Source organism: Ursus maritimus, unplaced genomic scaffold (assembly GCF_017311325.1).
Source record: "Ursus maritimus isolate PB19 unplaced genomic scaffold, ASM1731132v1 scaffold_22, whole genome shotgun sequence".
Lineage (NCBI taxonomy): Eukaryota > Metazoa > Chordata > Mammalia > Carnivora > Ursidae > Ursus > Ursus maritimus.
The window spans coordinates 26,274,590-26,293,302 of record NW_024424675.1 but is presented as its reverse complement, the minus strand read 5'-3'; the positions used below and the strand labels follow the sequence as shown (position 1 = coordinate 26,293,302).

The 18,713-nt window shown below is 56.6% G+C and overlaps 1 protein-coding gene across 1 annotated transcript in view; it reads left to right on the top strand.

Moving 5' to 3' along the window:
• The first annotated feature begins 3,030 nt into the window (after positions 1-3,030).
• SOGA1 (suppressor of glucose, autophagy associated 1) overlaps positions 3,031-18,713 on the top strand; it is a 68,541-nt gene continuing 52,858 nt past the window's right edge. The window contains exon 1 of the mRNA XM_040638281.1: positions 3,031-3,705. Coding sequence (XP_040494215.1) covers positions 3,031-3,705 — 675 coding nt within the window. The remainder of the gene's footprint in view (positions 3,706-18,713) is intronic.

The following is an 18,713-nucleotide window of genomic DNA, read 5'->3' as shown; positions in this document are numbered from 1 at the left end:
TTCACTAACCTCTCCGTGAGGCCTGGGCTTCCTCCTAACATGGTAGCTGGGTTCCAAGGTGAGTGGATTAAGAGAGAGAGAGGGTGAGCGCATGAGAGTGCTAAAAAGCTTTTTATGAAGTAGCCTTGGAAGTCACAGCATCACTTTTGCCACTCTCTACTGGTTGAGGCAGTCACAAAGTCCTACTCAGTTTCAAGGGGAGGAGATATAGATCCCGTCACTCAACTGGAAGAGTGTCAATGCCACACTGTAAAAAGAGCGATCGGGATGACCTGTATATTGCTGTGTCTCTCTTTGGAAAATACAGTCAGCCACAGGAAGCTGCTAACCTTCCTGAGATTCTCTACTGAAGTGCTGAGCACAGAGACTGGCATAAGTGAGTGCCCAAGGGTCAGGACGCTGCAGACAGTCTCCCTGCTGGCATGTAACCAATTCTAAACTCCCAGCAAGTCTCATTCTTTTTGTAGTTTCCCTGGTGTGAACTGAACTGAGTCCAGAGCCGCTACCTAGGCACCCCCCAACCTCAGACCCCTCCGCACCAGGGCCTTGCTGCTCTCCGGGCTCTCCTGGGGCTGCACTGTATATTCACGGGTCCCCAAATCCAAAGACCCTCAGAACAGGAAGAGCCCTCAGCCTCCCACTCAGCCATGAGTGTTGGGGCCCAGGCAGAATGTATGGTAGAGCCAGGACTTGGGCCCAGGTCCAAGTGGGAAGATTCAAGCCACTCTAATCTCAGGACCACCAGAGTGGCCATGGGTGTGTCAGGAGTGGCTGAGCTGGCCTGGAGTAGCCTGCCCCCTGCCTGGATTCACACCTTTCAGCATCTCCAAGATCACATTCTGCATGGAGGAGAAACCGAAACACAGAGAAGGTAAACCATTTCTGAGAACTCTGTGCCAGAAAAGGACCAGCCTACAAGAAATGGAGACCTCAGAGCTGGAAGGACCCTGTCATCTGCTACATGAGACTAGACCAGGTAGGGACTCTGAGGCCCAGGAGGTGGGAAGGCCTGCTCTGGCCCTTGCCCCTATGCTACACAACCCCACCTTGTTTGCAGTGAGTCTACGGTGGCCTATCTCTTCCCTATATTGTATGCTCCATGAGGTCAGGAAGGCACCATCACATGTCCACTCATTGTCCTACCTGGTGCCTCTGGACTAGGTGAGTGGACAGTCAGTGGGAACAGGGGACTGGTGCCATGCCAGGATGGGGTGGGAATGCCCCTAAAAAAGACTTTGTGGAGAACTTGCTAAGTGGCCCTGCTCCACGGGGCTCTTTGGGGCCACATGGAGGAAAAATCTGAGGGTGGAGGGGGCACTCACACACCTGGACACACCTAGATCAGGATGAAGCCATGTCTCAGGTGAGAAGGCACACCCCAGGATTCACTGCTGTGAGGGAGGTGGGATAGACATGAAGAAGCAGACCTGGTGCCAACTAATTGTCAAGGGCAGGAGGAGGCGAAGAAACAGGATTGGGGGAGGGGTAGCAGGTTGGGGGGAGGAAGGAGAAACCAGTCAGGTGGAAGAAAAAGCGGGGGGCAGGAACCGGGGAAAAGAAGAGGCTGCAGAGGGGTAAACATAACCCTGCCCCCGTCTCAGGTGGCAAGGGGGTGGCCACGCTGAGGATGGGTGCCCACCCGTGGGGCAGCCAAAGGACTGAAAACGGGCTCTGCCCGGCGGTGGCTCGGTGAGGGGGAGGGGAGTAGCAGCAAGGAGCGGGGGAGGGGACGGAGGCGGGGAAGGTGTGATAGACACGGGAAAATCCACAACAGAGCCAGAAGCACGGCCCTGGAAGGAAAGAGCGGAAACCACCAGAGCCAGCGCTCCGGGTTGTCTCGGGTTGCCCTGGGGAGGGAACGTGTGGGGATCAGGTCAATTGTCTTTAGTCTGCGCCAGCCCCCACCGGGGTCAGAATCTACTCCCAAAGCATCGCTGGTCTGACACCTCATAATGGGCCGCCTCCATTTTAACTATGCAGAGCCTGAAACCGGCTTGGGGTTGGAGGGAGTATGCCTGAGATTCCAGCCGGTCAAGTTGTGCAGAGCTGGGCATGCACCTAGGGCTCCATGGCCCCTACGCTAGTGAGAGGGGGGCCGAGGTAGAAGAACCAGAGCACGCTCCGGAGGTGTGAGGTTTGGGTTACAGCCCCGCTCCGCCACTGACTTTGGGGTAATAGCGTACCTTCCCTCGGCTTCAGTTTACGCATCTGTACTATGGGATAATTGGTCTTGCTTTGCAAGGTTAAGGGGGGCGGAGTTCGCGCACGCTCCGCACAGCCGCGAGGGGCGAGGCACCGGCGGTGTATATGGATGCTGGCTCCTGCGATCTGAGGTCGGCTCGGCCTCTGCCTGGGAGTCCCCTCGCTCGCCGCTCCCGCTGCCCCTGCCCGGACGCTGGGCGCAGGGGCGCATCGGCTGGGTGCGTTCCTCAGGCGGGCAGGGGAGGGGGCGGCGGCGGGGCCGAGGAGGAGAGAGCCGGGGCCGCGGCAGCTCCGGCCTGCCTGACCCTCGAGGGGGTCGCTGTTGCCTCGCAGATCCCTCCCTCGCTCGCAGCCTGTGTCCCTCCCTGCCGCTCCCGCCGCGTCCGCCTTTTGTTCGCGGAGCCGCGCGCCCCCGAGCCGAGGCGGCTGGGCGGGGAGCTGGCGGGGCTGCGCGGGGGGCGGGCCGCGCCGGGCGGAGCCGGGGCCCGGGCCGCACTCGGACTCGGAGCCCGAGGGAGCGATCGGCGCGCAGGCAGCCGGGGCCCGGGCGTGCTCCGGGGGCGCGGCGAGGCCGAGGGGGCGGGCGCCGGGCGGAGCCGGAGCCGCAGCCGGGGCGCCTGGAGGCGATCCGGCCGCTCTCTCCGAGCTCAGGGCAGCGGAGAGCCTGTGCGGCGGGGGTCCGGGCCAGAGCGCAGTCCCGCGGCTGAGGTGGGCCGGGAGGAGCCGCAGCCGGAGCGGCTGGAGCGGCGCCGGGACCCTCCCCAGGGGCGCGGAGGCCGGGCGGGCCCGGGCCATGCGCGCCGCTCGCTAAGGCCGAGGGAGGCAGCGATGGAGGTGCCGGCAGGGGAGCCCCCGACCCGGGGCTGCGGTCCCCCGCCCGTGCCCGCCCCGGAGAGGAAGAAGAGCCACCGCGCGCCGTCGCCGGCCCGGCCCAAGGACGTGGCCGGCTGGTCTCTGGCCAAGGGCCGCCGCGGCCCAGGCCCGGGCGCCGCAGCCGCCTGCAGCGCGGCGTCCTCCGCGCGGCCGGACAAGAAGGGGCGCGCGGTGGCGCCCGGGGCGCGGAGCGCGGGGACGCGAGTGGCCGGGGTCCGCACCGGGGTTCGCGCCAAGGGCCGCCCGCGCCCCGGCACCGGGCCGCGACCGCCGCCCCCGCCGCCGAGCCTCACCGACAGCAGCTCGGAGGTGTCGGACTGTGCGTCGGAGGAGGCGCGCTTGCTGGGCCTGGAGCTGGCGCTGAGCAGCGACGCCGAGTCGGCGGCCGGGGGCCCGGCGGGGGCCCGTACCGGGCAGCCGCCCCAGTCTGCGCCGCCCGCACAGCAGCCCCCGCGGCCGCCCGCCTCCCCCGATGAGCCGTCGGTGGCCGCGTCGTCGGTGGGCAGCAGCCGCCTGCCACTCAGTGCCTCGCTCGCCTTCTCCGACCTCACCGAGGAGATGCTGGACTGCGGGCCCGGCGGCTTCGTGCGAGAGCTGGAGGAGCTGCGCTCAGAGAACGACTATCTCAAGGTGGGGGCGCTGATGGGGGAAAGGGGGGCCGCGGGAGGCGCGGGTTGTGGCGGCCCCAGGGGCCTGAGACACCAGCCGGCCCACCGGCCCACAGAAGGAGCTGGGAAAGGGAGCCTAAATCCTCGGGGACGACCCTGAGGTCGATCCAGGGCTCCCACACATCCTGCCTCCCTTTTTATTTGGGGAACCGTCTCCCTGAGGAGAGCCCAGTTGAGGAGCCTGGCTAAAGGGCCCTGATTTTGGAAGGAGGGAGTCTTGAGGAAACTGTTTTGGAAGATGCCTTGATGCATTACTTGGGATGGGGTGGAGGTAGTCAGTGAGGGGCTGGACCCCTGTCCATCGGCTTCTTAGAAGCCCCACCCCCAGACCAGAGGCTGGGTCTTTGGTGGCTCTCTTTTCGGGGGACAGGTATTGGTGTGCACTTGTGCCAGGGAAACCTGTGGCTGTCCCCTGCCAAGGAGAGGCTGGAACACCATTCTGAGTCTTCACTCAGGGCTTTCCTTGGTGCAGGCCTGTCCCCGCCTGCCTTTCAGGGCGGGTCCTGTTTGAAAGCATGACATCTGGGAACATCCCCTTGGCTAGAGTCCGACTTCCGCCCAGTCTAACGGTCCCATAGCCCGGGAGGATGATGTCGTGGGAGAACTGGTTCAGAGGCAGCTTTCTAAATCCCAGGATGTTGTCTCCTGCTCTCTTCTGCCCTGTACACACAGCAGTCGCACCGGCCCCTCATGGCCGGTGCCCTTGTCCTTACTGTGCTCCCAGTGAGAGGAGGGAAGCTGTCCGTCTGAAAGGGGCATTGCGTCTGGGCATCTTGATGACCTGAGAGCTTCCCCGGAGAGCAGACCTGTCTTGCCTTTACCCTTTCAGTGGACATGAGCACCTACTGGGTACTGGCCAGTCTCTTCCTGCCCACTGCCTGGTACCCAGCAGCTCTACAGACAGCCCAGTGCTCATGTGCTGGCCTTGGCTGGGGAGACTGAAAGCTTCATGGGCTCTACCACCACTGGCTTGGCATGGTTTTGGAAGAGGCCGAAATGTTACCTGCTACTCTTGTTAGTTGATGGCCTGGCACAGCACCCCAGAGACCCTGGCTGAGAGCCACAGAAGTAACATCACTCTGCTGATTGATGTCTGCCTGGTGACACTTAGCTTTCATTGTGGCTCTTCTGGCCAAGTAGGTTTCTCTCTTGTGAGACTTTTGGGGTCTTGCTCAACTGTGTCCTCCCTCCTCATTTTCCCCCAGGATCTCCTCTCTAGCATGTGTTCAGTAAATGCTTGTAAAATAAAAAGACACGGTCTGCCTGAATCAGCATAATCCACCCCTTCAGCCTCTAATCTTTCCCCAAGCCAGGTCTCAGCTTTCTCATCTGTTAAATGGGAGGGTAAGTCTTCCCAAAGGCCCCATTCACTGTTGACAGTTGAAGGCTCAGTCAGAGCTCACAGTGTTCAGCAGCCCATGGTGAGGAGAGGACAAGTGGAGGGTGGGTAGGAGGACAGAGACAAGCCAGAAAGAGGCCTGACCATGCCCTCTTGGTGCCCTGGCTGCTTCTGGCCCTGCTCCTGAGCGATTCTGAACACAGACCTCCCGGCCCACACCGTTTATCCTGGCGAGGGAGATGGGCCGTGGAGCTTTCCTTCAAGGTCTCCTCATGCACCAACCCCTGTGGGCTCTTGTCCGTTCCACGAAGTCATCAGGCAGAGCTCTGGAGTCTGCCTGGGCCAGCTGTGACTGTTAAGATAGACAGTAGTCCCCAGAGGCTGGGGGTTGAGCCCAAGGTCTCCAGGGGCCAAGGCCTGGTAGGCACCTCCCACTGCCTGGGCTGGGGCTGAACCACGTTTCCTCTTTCATTCAGCCCTTCAGGCTTCATGGGCAGGCCTCAGGCCACGGGTGGATCTGAGGTCTGGCTTCCTGGCTGTGTGGCCTTGGGCAAGTGACTTACTGTCTCCAGACCTCAGTTTCCTCATTGTAAAAGGGTGTATCATGCTTCTTCTAGCCTTAAGGGTTAAGGGAGATAATGTGTGCAAACACCACTAGAGTGCCTGGCACAGACTGAGCCTGAGATGCGGGCGTTTGTGATCACGGCTGCTCTCCAGCGGTGTGGGACACATTTCCACAGGCAGCCATCATGTTCTCTGTGGGTTCTGTGGGCGGCAGAATATCCTCCTCCCCACCTGAAGCAGGCCTGATTCTTTCTTCTGGCCTCTCATTCATTCTTTCACCATTTATTTAGTGCCTACTGTGTACCAGACACTAGTGCAGATCTGAGATACAGTCGTGGACGGGGATGATGTATCTGTGTTCACGGAGCTCTGGGTCTAGTGAAGGAGACTGGGATTTAACACTAGCGGTGCAGTAAATCACAACACAGATCCGGGTAAGGGTCAAGAATGATAACGTGTGCCGAGAGCACGTGAAGGTGGGGCTGGGGGTGTTCAGGGAGGCCACGGCCTGGGGGATGACTTGCAGCCAGCTGAAGAGAGGAAGGAGGTTGGATGGAGAGGTGAGCCAGGCCAGACCGTGCTGTTCTCGCTGTGCGCATTTGGGTGGGTCCCTGAACTTGGCTGGAGCTTTGTTTGACCCAGCCACCAATCTCACAGAGGTGAGGTGAAGATCTAGAGACCGGGGATATGGACCGTAAGCATAGGGGCTGTCACAGGAGGTGTTTTGTTCATTCTACAGATGGGTACACTGCGGCCAGAGAGAGGAAGGGACTTGCTCTGGGTCCCTGAGCCACTTCTCCAGACAGCCAGGGCTTGGAGTAAGAGCGTATTACACTCTTGACGTGTTTCCTGGCCCTTGGGCCTCTTTGCTCCCAGATGCAGAAACTGAGTTACCAGGAGAAGGACTCCAGATCCCCAGTGTGTACCCTGTAGGTTTCGTGCTACCTGGGTTGAGTCTCAAGTCCGGTGGGGCCCTGCTTGGGTTCACCTCCCAGGGGTGGGGGCCCTGGGAGCTGTCAGCTGGGGAAGGAAGGCCTCACGGGTGGTGGCAGATCTCCTGTTGCGTGAGGCCTGCCCAGGGGCCCAAGTGGGGAAAGAGCTTATGGGGCAGCTGCCTCCCAGTCAGAGATAGGAGCTGCTACAGGGAAGGGAGTGAGCTCGCTGTCACTTGAGTTGTTCAAACAAAGGCTGGATGACCTTTCATGTTTGGACGAAGACGTGAGGTTTGTGGAAAGCAGCTTATAAACTGTACAAAATGTTGGTGGTTGTGATTAGAAGGAAGATTCAGGGAGAGATTTATGTGGTGGCTACAGTTGAGCTGCCTGACCTCAGGATACCTTCTGGCCAAGGACGTCTGGAGATGACGAACTTTTGAGGTTCCAGGATTCTAAGATGCAGCTTTAGCTGCAGAGCAGACACATCGACTGCATTTGACCTTCAAAGCCCTGGTGGTCTGGGTTCTTCCAGCACCCCATCACCGCTAACTTTTACCCATGTGCCATGTGGGGAGGACATATGGGGAACCCATCGGAGTGTAGATGGAAGGATCTGAGAGTTGGGGCCCAAAGACCTGGCTTTGAGACCTGACTCCGCCATTTACTGTGTGGCCACGGGCAAGTCACTTGGCCTCTCTGAGCTCCTTTTCTTCATCTCTGTGATAAAGATGGAACCTGCCTGTGCAGCTTCATAAGATTGTTTTCAGGAATCAGGGGGGTGTGAATAGACGAGAATACATTTTACAAGCAGTGAAATCCCACATTTCTTGGGGAATTGTCACTGTTAGCCATCCTATCTGCTCGGATAGGTGTCTTCATTCTTGGGGAAGCTGGGAGAAGCCAGAAAGGTGGATCCCCGCAGTTTTAGGATGTTAATAAATCAGGAGCTGCTTCTGGGAGGACAGGAGAGTGTGATCACATTCCTTGCTGTGTGGGCGCTGTGAAGCAAGGCCGCCCCCCACCCCACCCCTCCTTGGAGGTTCTAGGTGTGAGTGTTTGAAGCACAACCAATCTAGATGTCAGCCCAGGAGTGCCCAGGGGAAGCATCTAATCCATCCCCCTTTCTCACTGTACTTGGGTAAATGGAGGCCCCAGGTCACAGCCAGGAGTCCAAACCTCTGCGTCCTGTTCTTCCTGTAGCATGACTGGAGCAGTGAGTGTGGGTTGCTCACAGTGCGTCTAGTCTGGGACACAGCTTGCTGAAAGGAATCCTGTTGTGTGCCAGGCTCTAGGCTAAGACTTGTCGGGAACAAGTGAGGGTAACGTGTGCTGGGGCTGGAGCCTGGAGCCCGCAGGCAGAGGGAGAGGGACATGCGCGTGCATGCAGGGATGAGAGTATGTACGTTGCACCAGTGCTGCACGTGACTGGGATTGGGGGAATCTGAGGTCCTGGAGGAAATGCTGGGGGTTGGATCCAGCCCCAAGGGTTAGTTAATGGTTAGGCTGGAGCCCAGGGTGCTGCAATGTGAAAGCAGCCTGGGAACCCCCAGCCTGGGGTCTCTGGACTTCTGTGGCTCTGGACTCGTGAACACTGTCCCCCATGGATCACTCCTAGTGCGTTAGGCTCTGGGTTGAGTAAGCCTCCTCACAGCAACACATGTCGAGGGTTGTGACGTCAGATCCGTTTGGCAGATGAGGAAACCAAGAAGCTATGTAATGTGCCCATGGTTGCATAGCTGACGTACTTGGGATCCTCTCTGGAAAACCCTGAGGAGCTCCCCTTGCCCCCTCGCTCTCCCACCCTCTCCCATGCAGGACGTAGCCTGGGCCTGTGACTTTCACACAGCAGGGTTCTTGCTGGATTTGCCCGTTACACGCAGTGTGATGTTGGGTGAGAGGCTCCGCCTTTCTGAGCCTCTGTTTCTTCTTTTGTCAAGTGGGGGATCAGCATGCCTGCCTTAGGGCCGTACCCATTCCACCGGGCTGCATGGTAAATGTGAGTGCCGGTCCTTGTTGTCCCTTTCCCTTACCTGCTTTTCCAGGCATTCAACCCATATTCATTTATTCACTCATTCATTCATTCATTCATTCACTCAAGCCATATTTTCTTTTTTTCCCCCCGAACCCATATTTTCTGAGAGCCTCCTGGCTACCAGGCTGAAGGCCAGATGTCTGGCCCAGGAGCAAGTTGTGAAGCTCTTCTCAGCTCCCAGAATGTGTCACTGGGCGGGGACAGGGGGTGGTCATTATGGTCAGCAGAGCTCCTGCCTGGTCCCTGCCTGGAGTCGCAGCCCTCCCTGTGGGCAGCTGAGAGGCGGTCTGGAAGAAGCTGCTCTGAGAGCTGGGTCTTTAAGAATCCTCAGCGGTTTGCCCGTCTTAGGGGGAGGAGGGCAGCTCCAGCGAGACGGAAAATGTGAGGTGGCTGCTGCGTGCTGCGGAGGCCTGGGGGGACCGCGCAGCTCCCAGGGCTCCCAGCATTCCTTGCAGAGGGGCTGGGCCCGTGTCCCTGGGCTCGCTCTCTCTCACACACACAAACACACATATTCATAGCTCATGCTCAGAGATCCACAGCCATTCACGCACATGTCACATATATGTATATCCAGTGTGTTGTCGGCTTCCAGAAGCACACCTCAAGATACATTAGAGAGGATACACCCTCAAAAGGACACAGACCCATGCAGATCCAAAATCTGTCTCCTCACACCCACGTACTACCAGACACAACAGACTCATACCATCTAGGAGGCCCCTGGCTCAGAAACACACACACACACACACACACACACATCTCATATACCTAAGACATACTTGGCCGTGTCCCAGACGGACACACAGCTTTAAGACACCCTCAGACGTATCGGAAGTACACATATATATGCAGGCACACACACAAACCCACGCAGACTCATTACACACAGGCGCTAGCATCCACGGAAATCCACAGATCCACCCCTGCCAGGCGGGCGCACGCACAAGCTCATCACCCAGATCCTCGCCCTGTTTCTTCCACGAGGAGAGCAGTGGAGGCCATTGCATGCTTACCTGGGGCTCAGACACACACCCAGGAGACACACGGGCACAAGACACGCAGCCATGGACACATAAGCAGGGACACGAGCAGAGAGCACTCACATGTCAGGCCTGTAGCATTTGTCCTGGGAACCAGAGACCCAGAAACCAAGATCCCCCCCCGCCACACACACACAGGCTGTGACATTTCAGCTACACAGAAACACAGGAAATCCTGGTCCCTGTCCTCTGGAGTGAATGTGGACAAACTCCATGAGGCTGCTGGGAATAGTGAGGAGTATGACGGGGGGCTTGACGTGGATCCTCCTGGACCTGGCAGGTCACTAAGTCAGGAGAAGTTGCACCAAAGGCCCGCAGGCCCCTGATGCCTAGCATTTGGGCCTCGGCCCAGTGGGCTGAAAGAAACGGAGCAATTGTCAGGCCTGCCCACAGGAGAAACACGGCCAGGGGCAACTCCCTTCTAATCTCCTTGGAATTTCCGGCTTGCCCTCATCTCCCTCCTCCTCCCCTCTCCCTTTGCTGGGGACTGTGGAGGGCCACGCTGCTCCCATCTTTGAAGGGTGCCCATTTCTGCCTGGGAAACAATGAAGGAGGCCAAGATAGAGGAGGGTGGAGGAGATGTGGGCACTCAGAGAAGAGGGACCTGGAAGACTTTCTGGAGGAGGAGGCATTAGAGCTGAGGAGTTAGCCTTGAGTGGCTGTCTCTGTGCCCAGCTACTGGAATGGTGCCGTGCACATCACAGGGACTCAGCAAATGTCTGTCGTGTGATAGAATGAAAGGCAGGTGGTCTACAGGCTTAAAACCAAAGAGCTGGAGGGAATAGTGGGTATGGGCAGTGGTGAGGGAGAGGTTGGGAAAGGGGTTGGGCCTGCTTGGGAAGGGCATTGAATGCCAAGCTGAGGCACTGTGAACACCTTGCTGGGAGGGGGCCGTACAGCACGGCTAGGAGCTGCCCCCTTCGTGTGTATCGGTAGCGCCAGGCACAAGGCACAGGAGCCCAGGGTGGCAGCGAAGGAAGGCTCTGTGGTCTCATGGACAAATTCCATCTCTGGGGTCAGGTCTAAGGCCAAACCTTGCTTTGTTACCTCCTCCCTGTGCATGATCTCCATGTGAAAATTCCATCATCAAGCCTCAGTCTTCCTGTCTGTAAAATGGGAATCTAATCCCCTTTTGCAGGGCACTTGGGAGGATTAGCGTTCTGGTACATGGCACATCCATTAGCATTCTGGGCACAGAGGAAGGGAAGGAACCCCACATCCTGTGTAGCCTCCGGGGGAGAGGGAGTTCCCCCGGGGAGGGGCTCGGCTAAGCTCCAGGCAGGGCCCTGACCAGCAGCCAAGGTTATTACTAAGGTCATTCCCCTCGTAGCCCATACACATGCTCTCATCTGCGGTCATATTCTCTGCCCTCTGGTGCCAGAAGGAACTTGGAGCTGGAGTGGGGAAAGAGCCAGAGACTCCAGGGTGTTCTGGGACAGGCTGACCCTGGCCTTCCCTGGAGGCCCGCAGGTCAGCACAGCGTCAGCAGTCTGAGCAGGTGGCACTAGCCCCCGAGGAATTGCGGGGAGTCAGACAAGGTGGGAGCAACAGGCCAGCCTTGCCCTTCTCCGGGGCTCACGGTGCTTAGAGCCAAGCCGACCTCGACCTCGGCTTGAATCCTGGCTCTGCCTTTTCCTCTATGAGCTTCCCCTTTAAGGAGGCTCAGTCTCCTCATCTGTCGACTGGGGGTGTTGATGGTGCTCTCAGGGTTGCTGTGAGCATTAAATAGGGGGAAGCACGTAGGTAAGGATTAGCGGCAGGCTCATCCCTTACTGGCAGGCTCAGGTCTGACTGCCTGTGAGCCCTGGGTCCTTGATGGCAGACGTGCCTGGATCCGGTTGTGAGTCTCAGCCTGGAGCAGGGGCCTGGGAGGTGTGCGTGGAGCTGAATTGCCTCCTGGGCATCTCCAAACACAATTCTCCCTGTGCATCCCCCCATTCCATCCCACCCCCTGTCAGTCTTCTCCGAACAGCCAGGGCTGCAGACTCTGTAATCTGGGGATACCCCTTTGCCGGTGGAGGGCGCCTTTGGGGTCTCTCATACTAAAACCTAGGTGAATCATCTCCTATTGCCTGGGCCACAGAGAGAAGCACGGTCTCCAGTGGAAAATAGTTGGGATCCCACAGCTAGGCCGGCCCAGCAAAACAGCTTTATGCTGGTTTGCCCCAGATCTGCTCGGGATCTTCTGGGTCAATTGCATCAGCCTCTCCCCTCCTTGGCCTTGGCTGAGTGCCTGGGCAGCCTGTGTGGTTCTGCCTCCCTCAGCCTCACCTCACCCCTGTTCCATGCCAGCTCCCCTCTGTCCCTCACACCTAGGCCTCAGTCCCTGTGCACTTCCCACCTGCGGTGCCTTGGTGCTTTGCAGTTCCCTCCCCTTTTCCTTGGTTTCCTCCTCCCCGCGTTCAGCTGTAGGCCCGTTGAGCTGCAGGCCCAGCTTCTGTGTTAGACAACCAGGAACTTTCTGTGGGCTCCTTGGGGACATTTACCTCCACGGTAATTAGATTATTAATTGGGTAATTACAGGTTGAGTGTCAGCCCCTCCCCCATGTGTTCTGCCTTACCCGGGTGGGACCTAGCCCCTTCCTTTTACACAGGTGCACACTGAGGCTCAGAGAGGTGAAAGGGCTTGGCAGAGGTCACACAGCCTGGAGATGGCAAGAGGCAGAAGGACAGGCGGTCTGGTGGTGCTCTTTGCAGGGCGCCAGGCAGGAGGATGGCAGGAGCGGAGGCTCGAGGTGTGAGATGCTGGGATGTGCTGGAGCCGCTCCCTCGCCTCTCCAGCCTCGCTCTCCCTCCCCAGAGACCTCTGAGCCCTGTGCTCTCCCTGTTTGGAGATTTGGCTGCAGCCCAGAGGCCGTTGGGGAGATGTTTTAAACACATCCAGGTCCAAATGCTGTCTTCCTTCCTGTTCACACAGAAAGGACGAGAGGGACACCGTCGGGCACACCCTCTGTGAGCTCCACACCCCCCCCCCCCAGAGGCTGTGGGGGCTGCGGTGTCTTCCTGTTCTGTTGGGGGAGGCCTGGAATGGGCCAGCGGCAAGCCAGGCTGGCCTTGATGGGCAGTGCCCTCTGGGTGTCTTTTCACCCCAGACACACACACACACACACACACACACACACACACACACGTCCGGTCTCATGTGCAAAGCTCTGCCAGATTCGGGAGGCACGCTCCAGACTGGGTGTGGAGCCTTCATCTCCTTGAGCCTCTGTTTGCTTATTGGTAAAATGGGCATAAAATAATAGCACCTGCCTCCGGAGGACTGTTGTTGAGCAAGAGATAATGGACAGTCACGTGGAGTTCAGTCAGGTATCTGGCACACGGCAAACCCTTGTAGATATTAGCTGTCCCATTATAGAGACTGTCTAGTCTGGTTTACAAGAGCTCAAACTGGACTTGAATCCTGGCTGTGCCACTTAGCCTGTGACTTTGAGCCACACTATTGGCCTTTTTGACCTTGGTTGCTCACCGGTCGTTGGAGGTGGCTGGGGATACAATGAGGCAGTGGGTGCTTCCTGGCCTGTGCTTGGCGTGGAGAGAGAGCTCTTGCCTGTTACCATTTATTGGTGTTGGAGGGGCAAGTCTAAGACCCTTGTCGTCCCTCATGATCTTGTGGGTCACTGGGACCAGGATGCCAGCTGGAGCAAGGGCATTGTGTGGCATGGCCATACCTGGCTGGGTGTCTTGGCCCTCCTCTAGGACCTTTGTCCCTGACTGTCCCCAGACTAGAGCCCAGCTTTCACCCAAGGAGGCTAAACTGGATTGAGCTCTGGGCTGGAAGGCAGGAGCCCAGAGTCCCTCTCTGCTTGACTCTGGATCTTCGGGGGGGGGGGCATGTGATTGTCCCTAATCTCTCTCTAGGCCTCAGTGTCCCTGCCTGTTTTGCCCCACCCCCGACCCCTTGCCTTGCTCTTGGAGTCTTTGCTTTTGAGTGGGGAGGGAAGTAGAGCTTTGCAGAGCCTTATGCCTTCCTTGGGGTCCAACTCCAGTGATCTCATCTGGAGCCTTGACAGACCTGGGGGATGGACAGAAGGAATAGCAGATGGCTGCCCTAGCCTCTCGGGGGGCTGGCATGCCGCCTCTGTGGCCACTGTTGGCCCACCCTGCAGGTCAGCCCTTCCGGGCTGGGGTGAGTGCCCCAGGCCAGAGCCAGGGTGGCAGATGGGCAGGCAGCCTGGGGTTAGCCTGAGGGAGGGACCGTGGTGGCCAGGGCGGTGTGGGAGAAGGCAGGCCAGGCAAAGGCTCCTGTCCCTCCATGGAATGGCTGCTGTCCCACAGACGGAAAGTTTTGGGTCCTTCAGCTCAGCTCTATCATTCTTCCTGGGTCTGTCTGCCTATCAGCAGGTCAGGCCCCTGGAACCTGGGGAGGAGGTGACATATTTGGGAATGCAACCTGGGAGTTGATAGGCCAGGATTTGAGGCCCACCACTAGGCTCCCAGGCCTCCATGGGCATTAGCTTCACAGAATCACAGAATTAGATTTAAACACAGCAGCACTGATTAGAGGTGATTTTCTGCAGGGGAATGGAACAGGATGGGAGTCTTCCCATCTTAGGACCCCTTTATTAATTGGGCAACTCTTTATTGAGCTGATCCTTTGTGTGCCAGGCACTGGGCTAGGCTCTCTCCTCCTGAAGCTGACATCTTAGTGGTAGAGACCGACATTCCATAAGCAAACAGATCAATAAGTAAGATAATTGACATCACAGATAAGCCTGTGACATGTCCTGTGAAAGAAACGGGTTTGAGACGGACACAGTGGGCCTAGAGGGGTCTGGAAGTCTTCTCTGAAGAGGAAGCATTTACGTGAAGGCTTCGAGCATGAGGGGAGCCAGGAGTGCAGAGATGCGGGGAGGGACGTCCAGGCAGAGGGTCCGGCAGGGGCAGAGGCTTAGTAGTGGGACAGGCGAAGTGATTTCTGGGAGAGCAGCCAATACGGGGAGACGAAGATGGGGAGGTGGGCAGGGGTCAGGATTCTGTCTTGCTGTTAGGTCAGATGATTTACATACCGTAAAGTGAGTTCGGGCAGAGGCATACAATTCTCTAACCACCACCACGGTCGAGATGTGAAACGGTCCCATCTGCCCCCCAAAACTCCTCCTGGGCCCCTTTCTAGTCAGTTCCTCCTTCCCCGGCTTCTGACAACCGCTGATCTGTCTTCTGTCTCTATAGTCTTGCTTTTTCCAGAATGTCATATAAGGGGAATCCTCCAGTGGCCTGCTGAGTCTGGCTTCCTTTACATGGCAGAATGCGTTTACACCTGGGCCACGGTGTTGGGGGTCTCGGCAGTTGATTCCTTTTTGTTGCTGGGTAGTATTCCCTCACGTGGATGTGCCCCCGTGTCTCCGTCCACCAGCTGAGGGACGTTTGGGTTGTTTCCAGATTTTGGTGATCATTGGAGAATTTTAAACAGGGGAGTAAAATGGTTAAAAAAACAAAAACACTCCATATACTAAGTGGAGAACAAATTAGTGGGGAGAAAACTGACCATCCTGTGGGTTAAATTCAATGATTTGGTGATGAATCTGGCTCGCTATAGAGACTCAGTAATTGTTCATAGAAAAAGGCTATGCTCTGGGGTAGCCAGGGAGGCTTCTTGGTGGAGGTGGCATTTGACGTGGTGGGGTGAGGAGGTGGGAGACATACATAGCGGAAGGAGGCCCAGGCAGGACAGAGCCCCAGTGGGAGCTGGTGGGGCTGAGATACTGGCTCCCTGCACTGGACTCAGCCTTGGTGTATGAGGGCGGTCTGCAGGGCTCACCTCTGAGCTCTCTGGGGGTGTTGGGTGAACAGGCATCATCCACCCTAGCCTTATGGGGGCTGACTCTCTTGGGTGGGAGGTAGCTGGGGGACCTCTGCTCTGGTATAGTTTCTTCCTTGGTGGATGGTAAGAGGTGACCTCCTCCTGCGCCTGGGTGGCACAGCAGTTAAGCGTCTGCCTTCGGCTCAGGGCGTGATCCCGGCGTTCTGGGATCGAGCCCCACATCAGGCTCCTCTGCTATGAGCCTGCTTCTTCCTCTCCTACTCCCCCTGCTTGTGTTCCCTCTCTCGCTGGCTGTCTCTATCTCTGTCAAATCAATCAATCAATCAATCTTTAAAAAAAGAGGTGACTTCCTCCTGCCTTTAGGAACCTTCTGTGCACCTGGTTCCCTCCCTGCTCTCAGGGGAGGCAGCTGTTGCTGGGTTCACACCACCCATTGCCGCTTGCCATGTCTCTGCAGAGGGGCCTTGAGTTTGGTCACTTTCATCTCCAGTCTGGCAAGTCAGGAGACCTTCTCGCCATCTACTCCTCCAGACCAATTCCATCAGACCCAAGCATCCGGAGTCATTGTCACGTGCAAGTGTTCCAGTGGACCCCAAACCTAAACTCCCTGCTTCTGTCCTCACTGTACAAAGATTCATCATCTTATATGTGAGTGGGTTTCTTGCGGAAAGCATTCTTTCCTGCAACATTTAAAATGTGGCTTGAAAGTGGAGCTCTGCTTCCACTCCTTATGCCCCGATGGAGAAGAGAGAGGGTCAACCCAGACCCCACAGAGGGGGCAGCTGCAGAAGGAACACAGGCTCCCTCTTACTTTGTGCCGTGGACGCTCTCTGCTGAGCATAATTGTCAGAATAATGTTTTTAAATGTTTCAAACACAGAGGAAACCAAACATATTGAAATATAGTTATCAAACCATATTTCTCAATTATAATATGGTAATATATGTGTTTATTAACTCATCAGATCTGGTGACTAGTATAATTTCAAAGTACTGATGAGTAAACACCATGTTGACATTTCTGCACCTGTTACATGGTGTGGAAATATCTGTGGTTTCTCTTAGTGCCAAACTCAAGGGTACTGCTGATACACCTGTGACTTGTCCAGGATGGAAGGAAATATTAATTCTTAGATAGAGGTTGATGAAAATAAAGATATGCTTTTTTTTTTTTTTTTCTCCTTCCCATCCAAGTTCATGGGCTCCCTCCATTCTGGTGCAGACACAAAGAGTCTGAAGTCTGTAACCTGAGTCCTGCTTGGAGGTCTCTCTGTGTGACTTTGGGCATGACCCACCTTCCTGTGCTCCTCTCCAGTTCTTCATCTCTAGAACAGAGGTGGTGATTTCTGTCCTGTCTGTCCATGGGGTTTTCTGTGACGACCCATGAGATGATTCAGATGGAAAGTCTTGGTAAACTGTGAAGCCCCGCGCTGCCATGCAAGGTCTTGCTATTATTAGCGGTAGTGTGAGCTCATGTTTGGCCCTCTGGCCCAGAGTGGACTGAGAGACTCTTCCTGGCCAATTCCCCCAGGATTCCTGGGAACTAATCCATTTCAGAGAGCGGGTCTGCCTCTGAGAGGCTGCTTCCCGCAGGCTGACCTCAAGGATTGTAGGGAGGTTGTGTAGGGGGGATGGACAGAGATGTACTTTGTGGCAGAGAGTGGGTGGGTAAGCAGGAGTTCCTTGGGTAGAGGGACCCTGTCCAGGCTCTCCCTGACTCTCTGCGGCTGGCCTGGGGCTGGGATCTGGAGAACCTGCCCACCCTGGTCTGTGGGGGAGAGACTGGAAGAGGCAGAAGCCACACCCATCCTTCCGGTCATTCATCCACCTGTAGACAGTGACAAGTGCCAGTCCTGGGCAGTGCCGGGGACCAGACATGAGTCTGACCTGGCGCCTGCCCTTCTCCCAGCTCTTGGGGAAGACAGACTTGAAAATAGGCAAATGCAACCTGAACTTGTTGTTAGCACAGAGAAGAACGGAGTTCAGAGAGTGTGGTTTGGGGAGGAGGGAATGCTCTGGAAGGAAGACATAAATTAGGAGTTAGCTGGCAAAGGCCATTCCAGCAGAGGGACTAGCCCAAGCCAACCTGGGAGTAGAACACGGTTAAGGGCCTGGTTGGATTCCAGCTCCACCACTCTCTTGCTTGAGCAGCTCTGGGAAACTTGTGAGCCTCAGTTTCCTCATCTGCAAGAAGGGGACATGTTCAGTACCTATCTCACAGGGTTGGGAAGAGGATCAGATTATTGTGCATGACTGGGTATTACATCAGATGGATGGATCATTGACCTCTACCTCTGAAACCAATAATACATAATATGTTAATTAATGTAATTTAAATTTTAAAAAAAGAAAAGAAAAGAGATTATTGAGCATGTATGTGCTTGGACTGGGGCCTGGTCATTTTTGAGCCTCCTGATAGGTGGTAGCTTTTTTTCCCCCCTCTAAGATTATATCTTTAACCTTTACACCCAACGTGGGGCTCAAACTCACAACCCCGAGATCGAGTCGCATGCTCTGCTCACTGAGCCAGACAGGTGCCCTGAGGTGGTAGCTTTTTTCTAGGCCTGACATATCTGGATGTGGGGGCCAGAGGACGCAGGGGTGGGGGCAGGGGGGGAGGTGGGGGGCAGAAACAGGGAAGAGACCAGGGACAGTTTGGATTCTGGGGTAAGGGGCTGGACCTATTGCAGAAGCCCGCAGGAAATAGTGGAGGAGACAGAAAGTGACCTGCTTTTTTTTTTTTTTTTTCCAAGTTATCTCCGATAAACAAGAATGACCTCTGTAATCAGAGCAAAATAAATATTTTCAATAAAGACTACTCTGGCAGTAGGCAGAGTGCCCCATATCCCTTCCCGCACCCCCCTTCTCAGTCCATGTTAAATAATCAGGGTCAGCTTCAAGGGGAAGAGACGATCAGCTTGAAGGAGTGGCCAGAGGGCATGGGGGGCTGTCGAGGGGCTGGCAGGCCGTGCCTGGTCTGAGTACCTTTCCCAGCTTATTTAGGCTGGCCTTTCTGACTGTGGGGTTGAGAATCAGGGCCCCTAGGCTCTGAGGTGGGCAATGCTGGCCTTTTCCTGTCTGCAGGGGAGAGTGAGGTTTGGGGTTCCCCTACTGGTGTTGAGGGGTCTCCAACAACCTGGCTGTGTAGCCATTGGGCCTGCAGAGTCCAGTGGAGTTTGTCCCTTCCCTCCCACTTGCACAGGGTTGGGGGGTCTGGGAGGGAGGGGAGGAGCAGCAAGGCCCCTGAGTTGTCTGTGAAGAAGCTGAAAAGGCTGAGCTCCCCTCCCTCTCTTC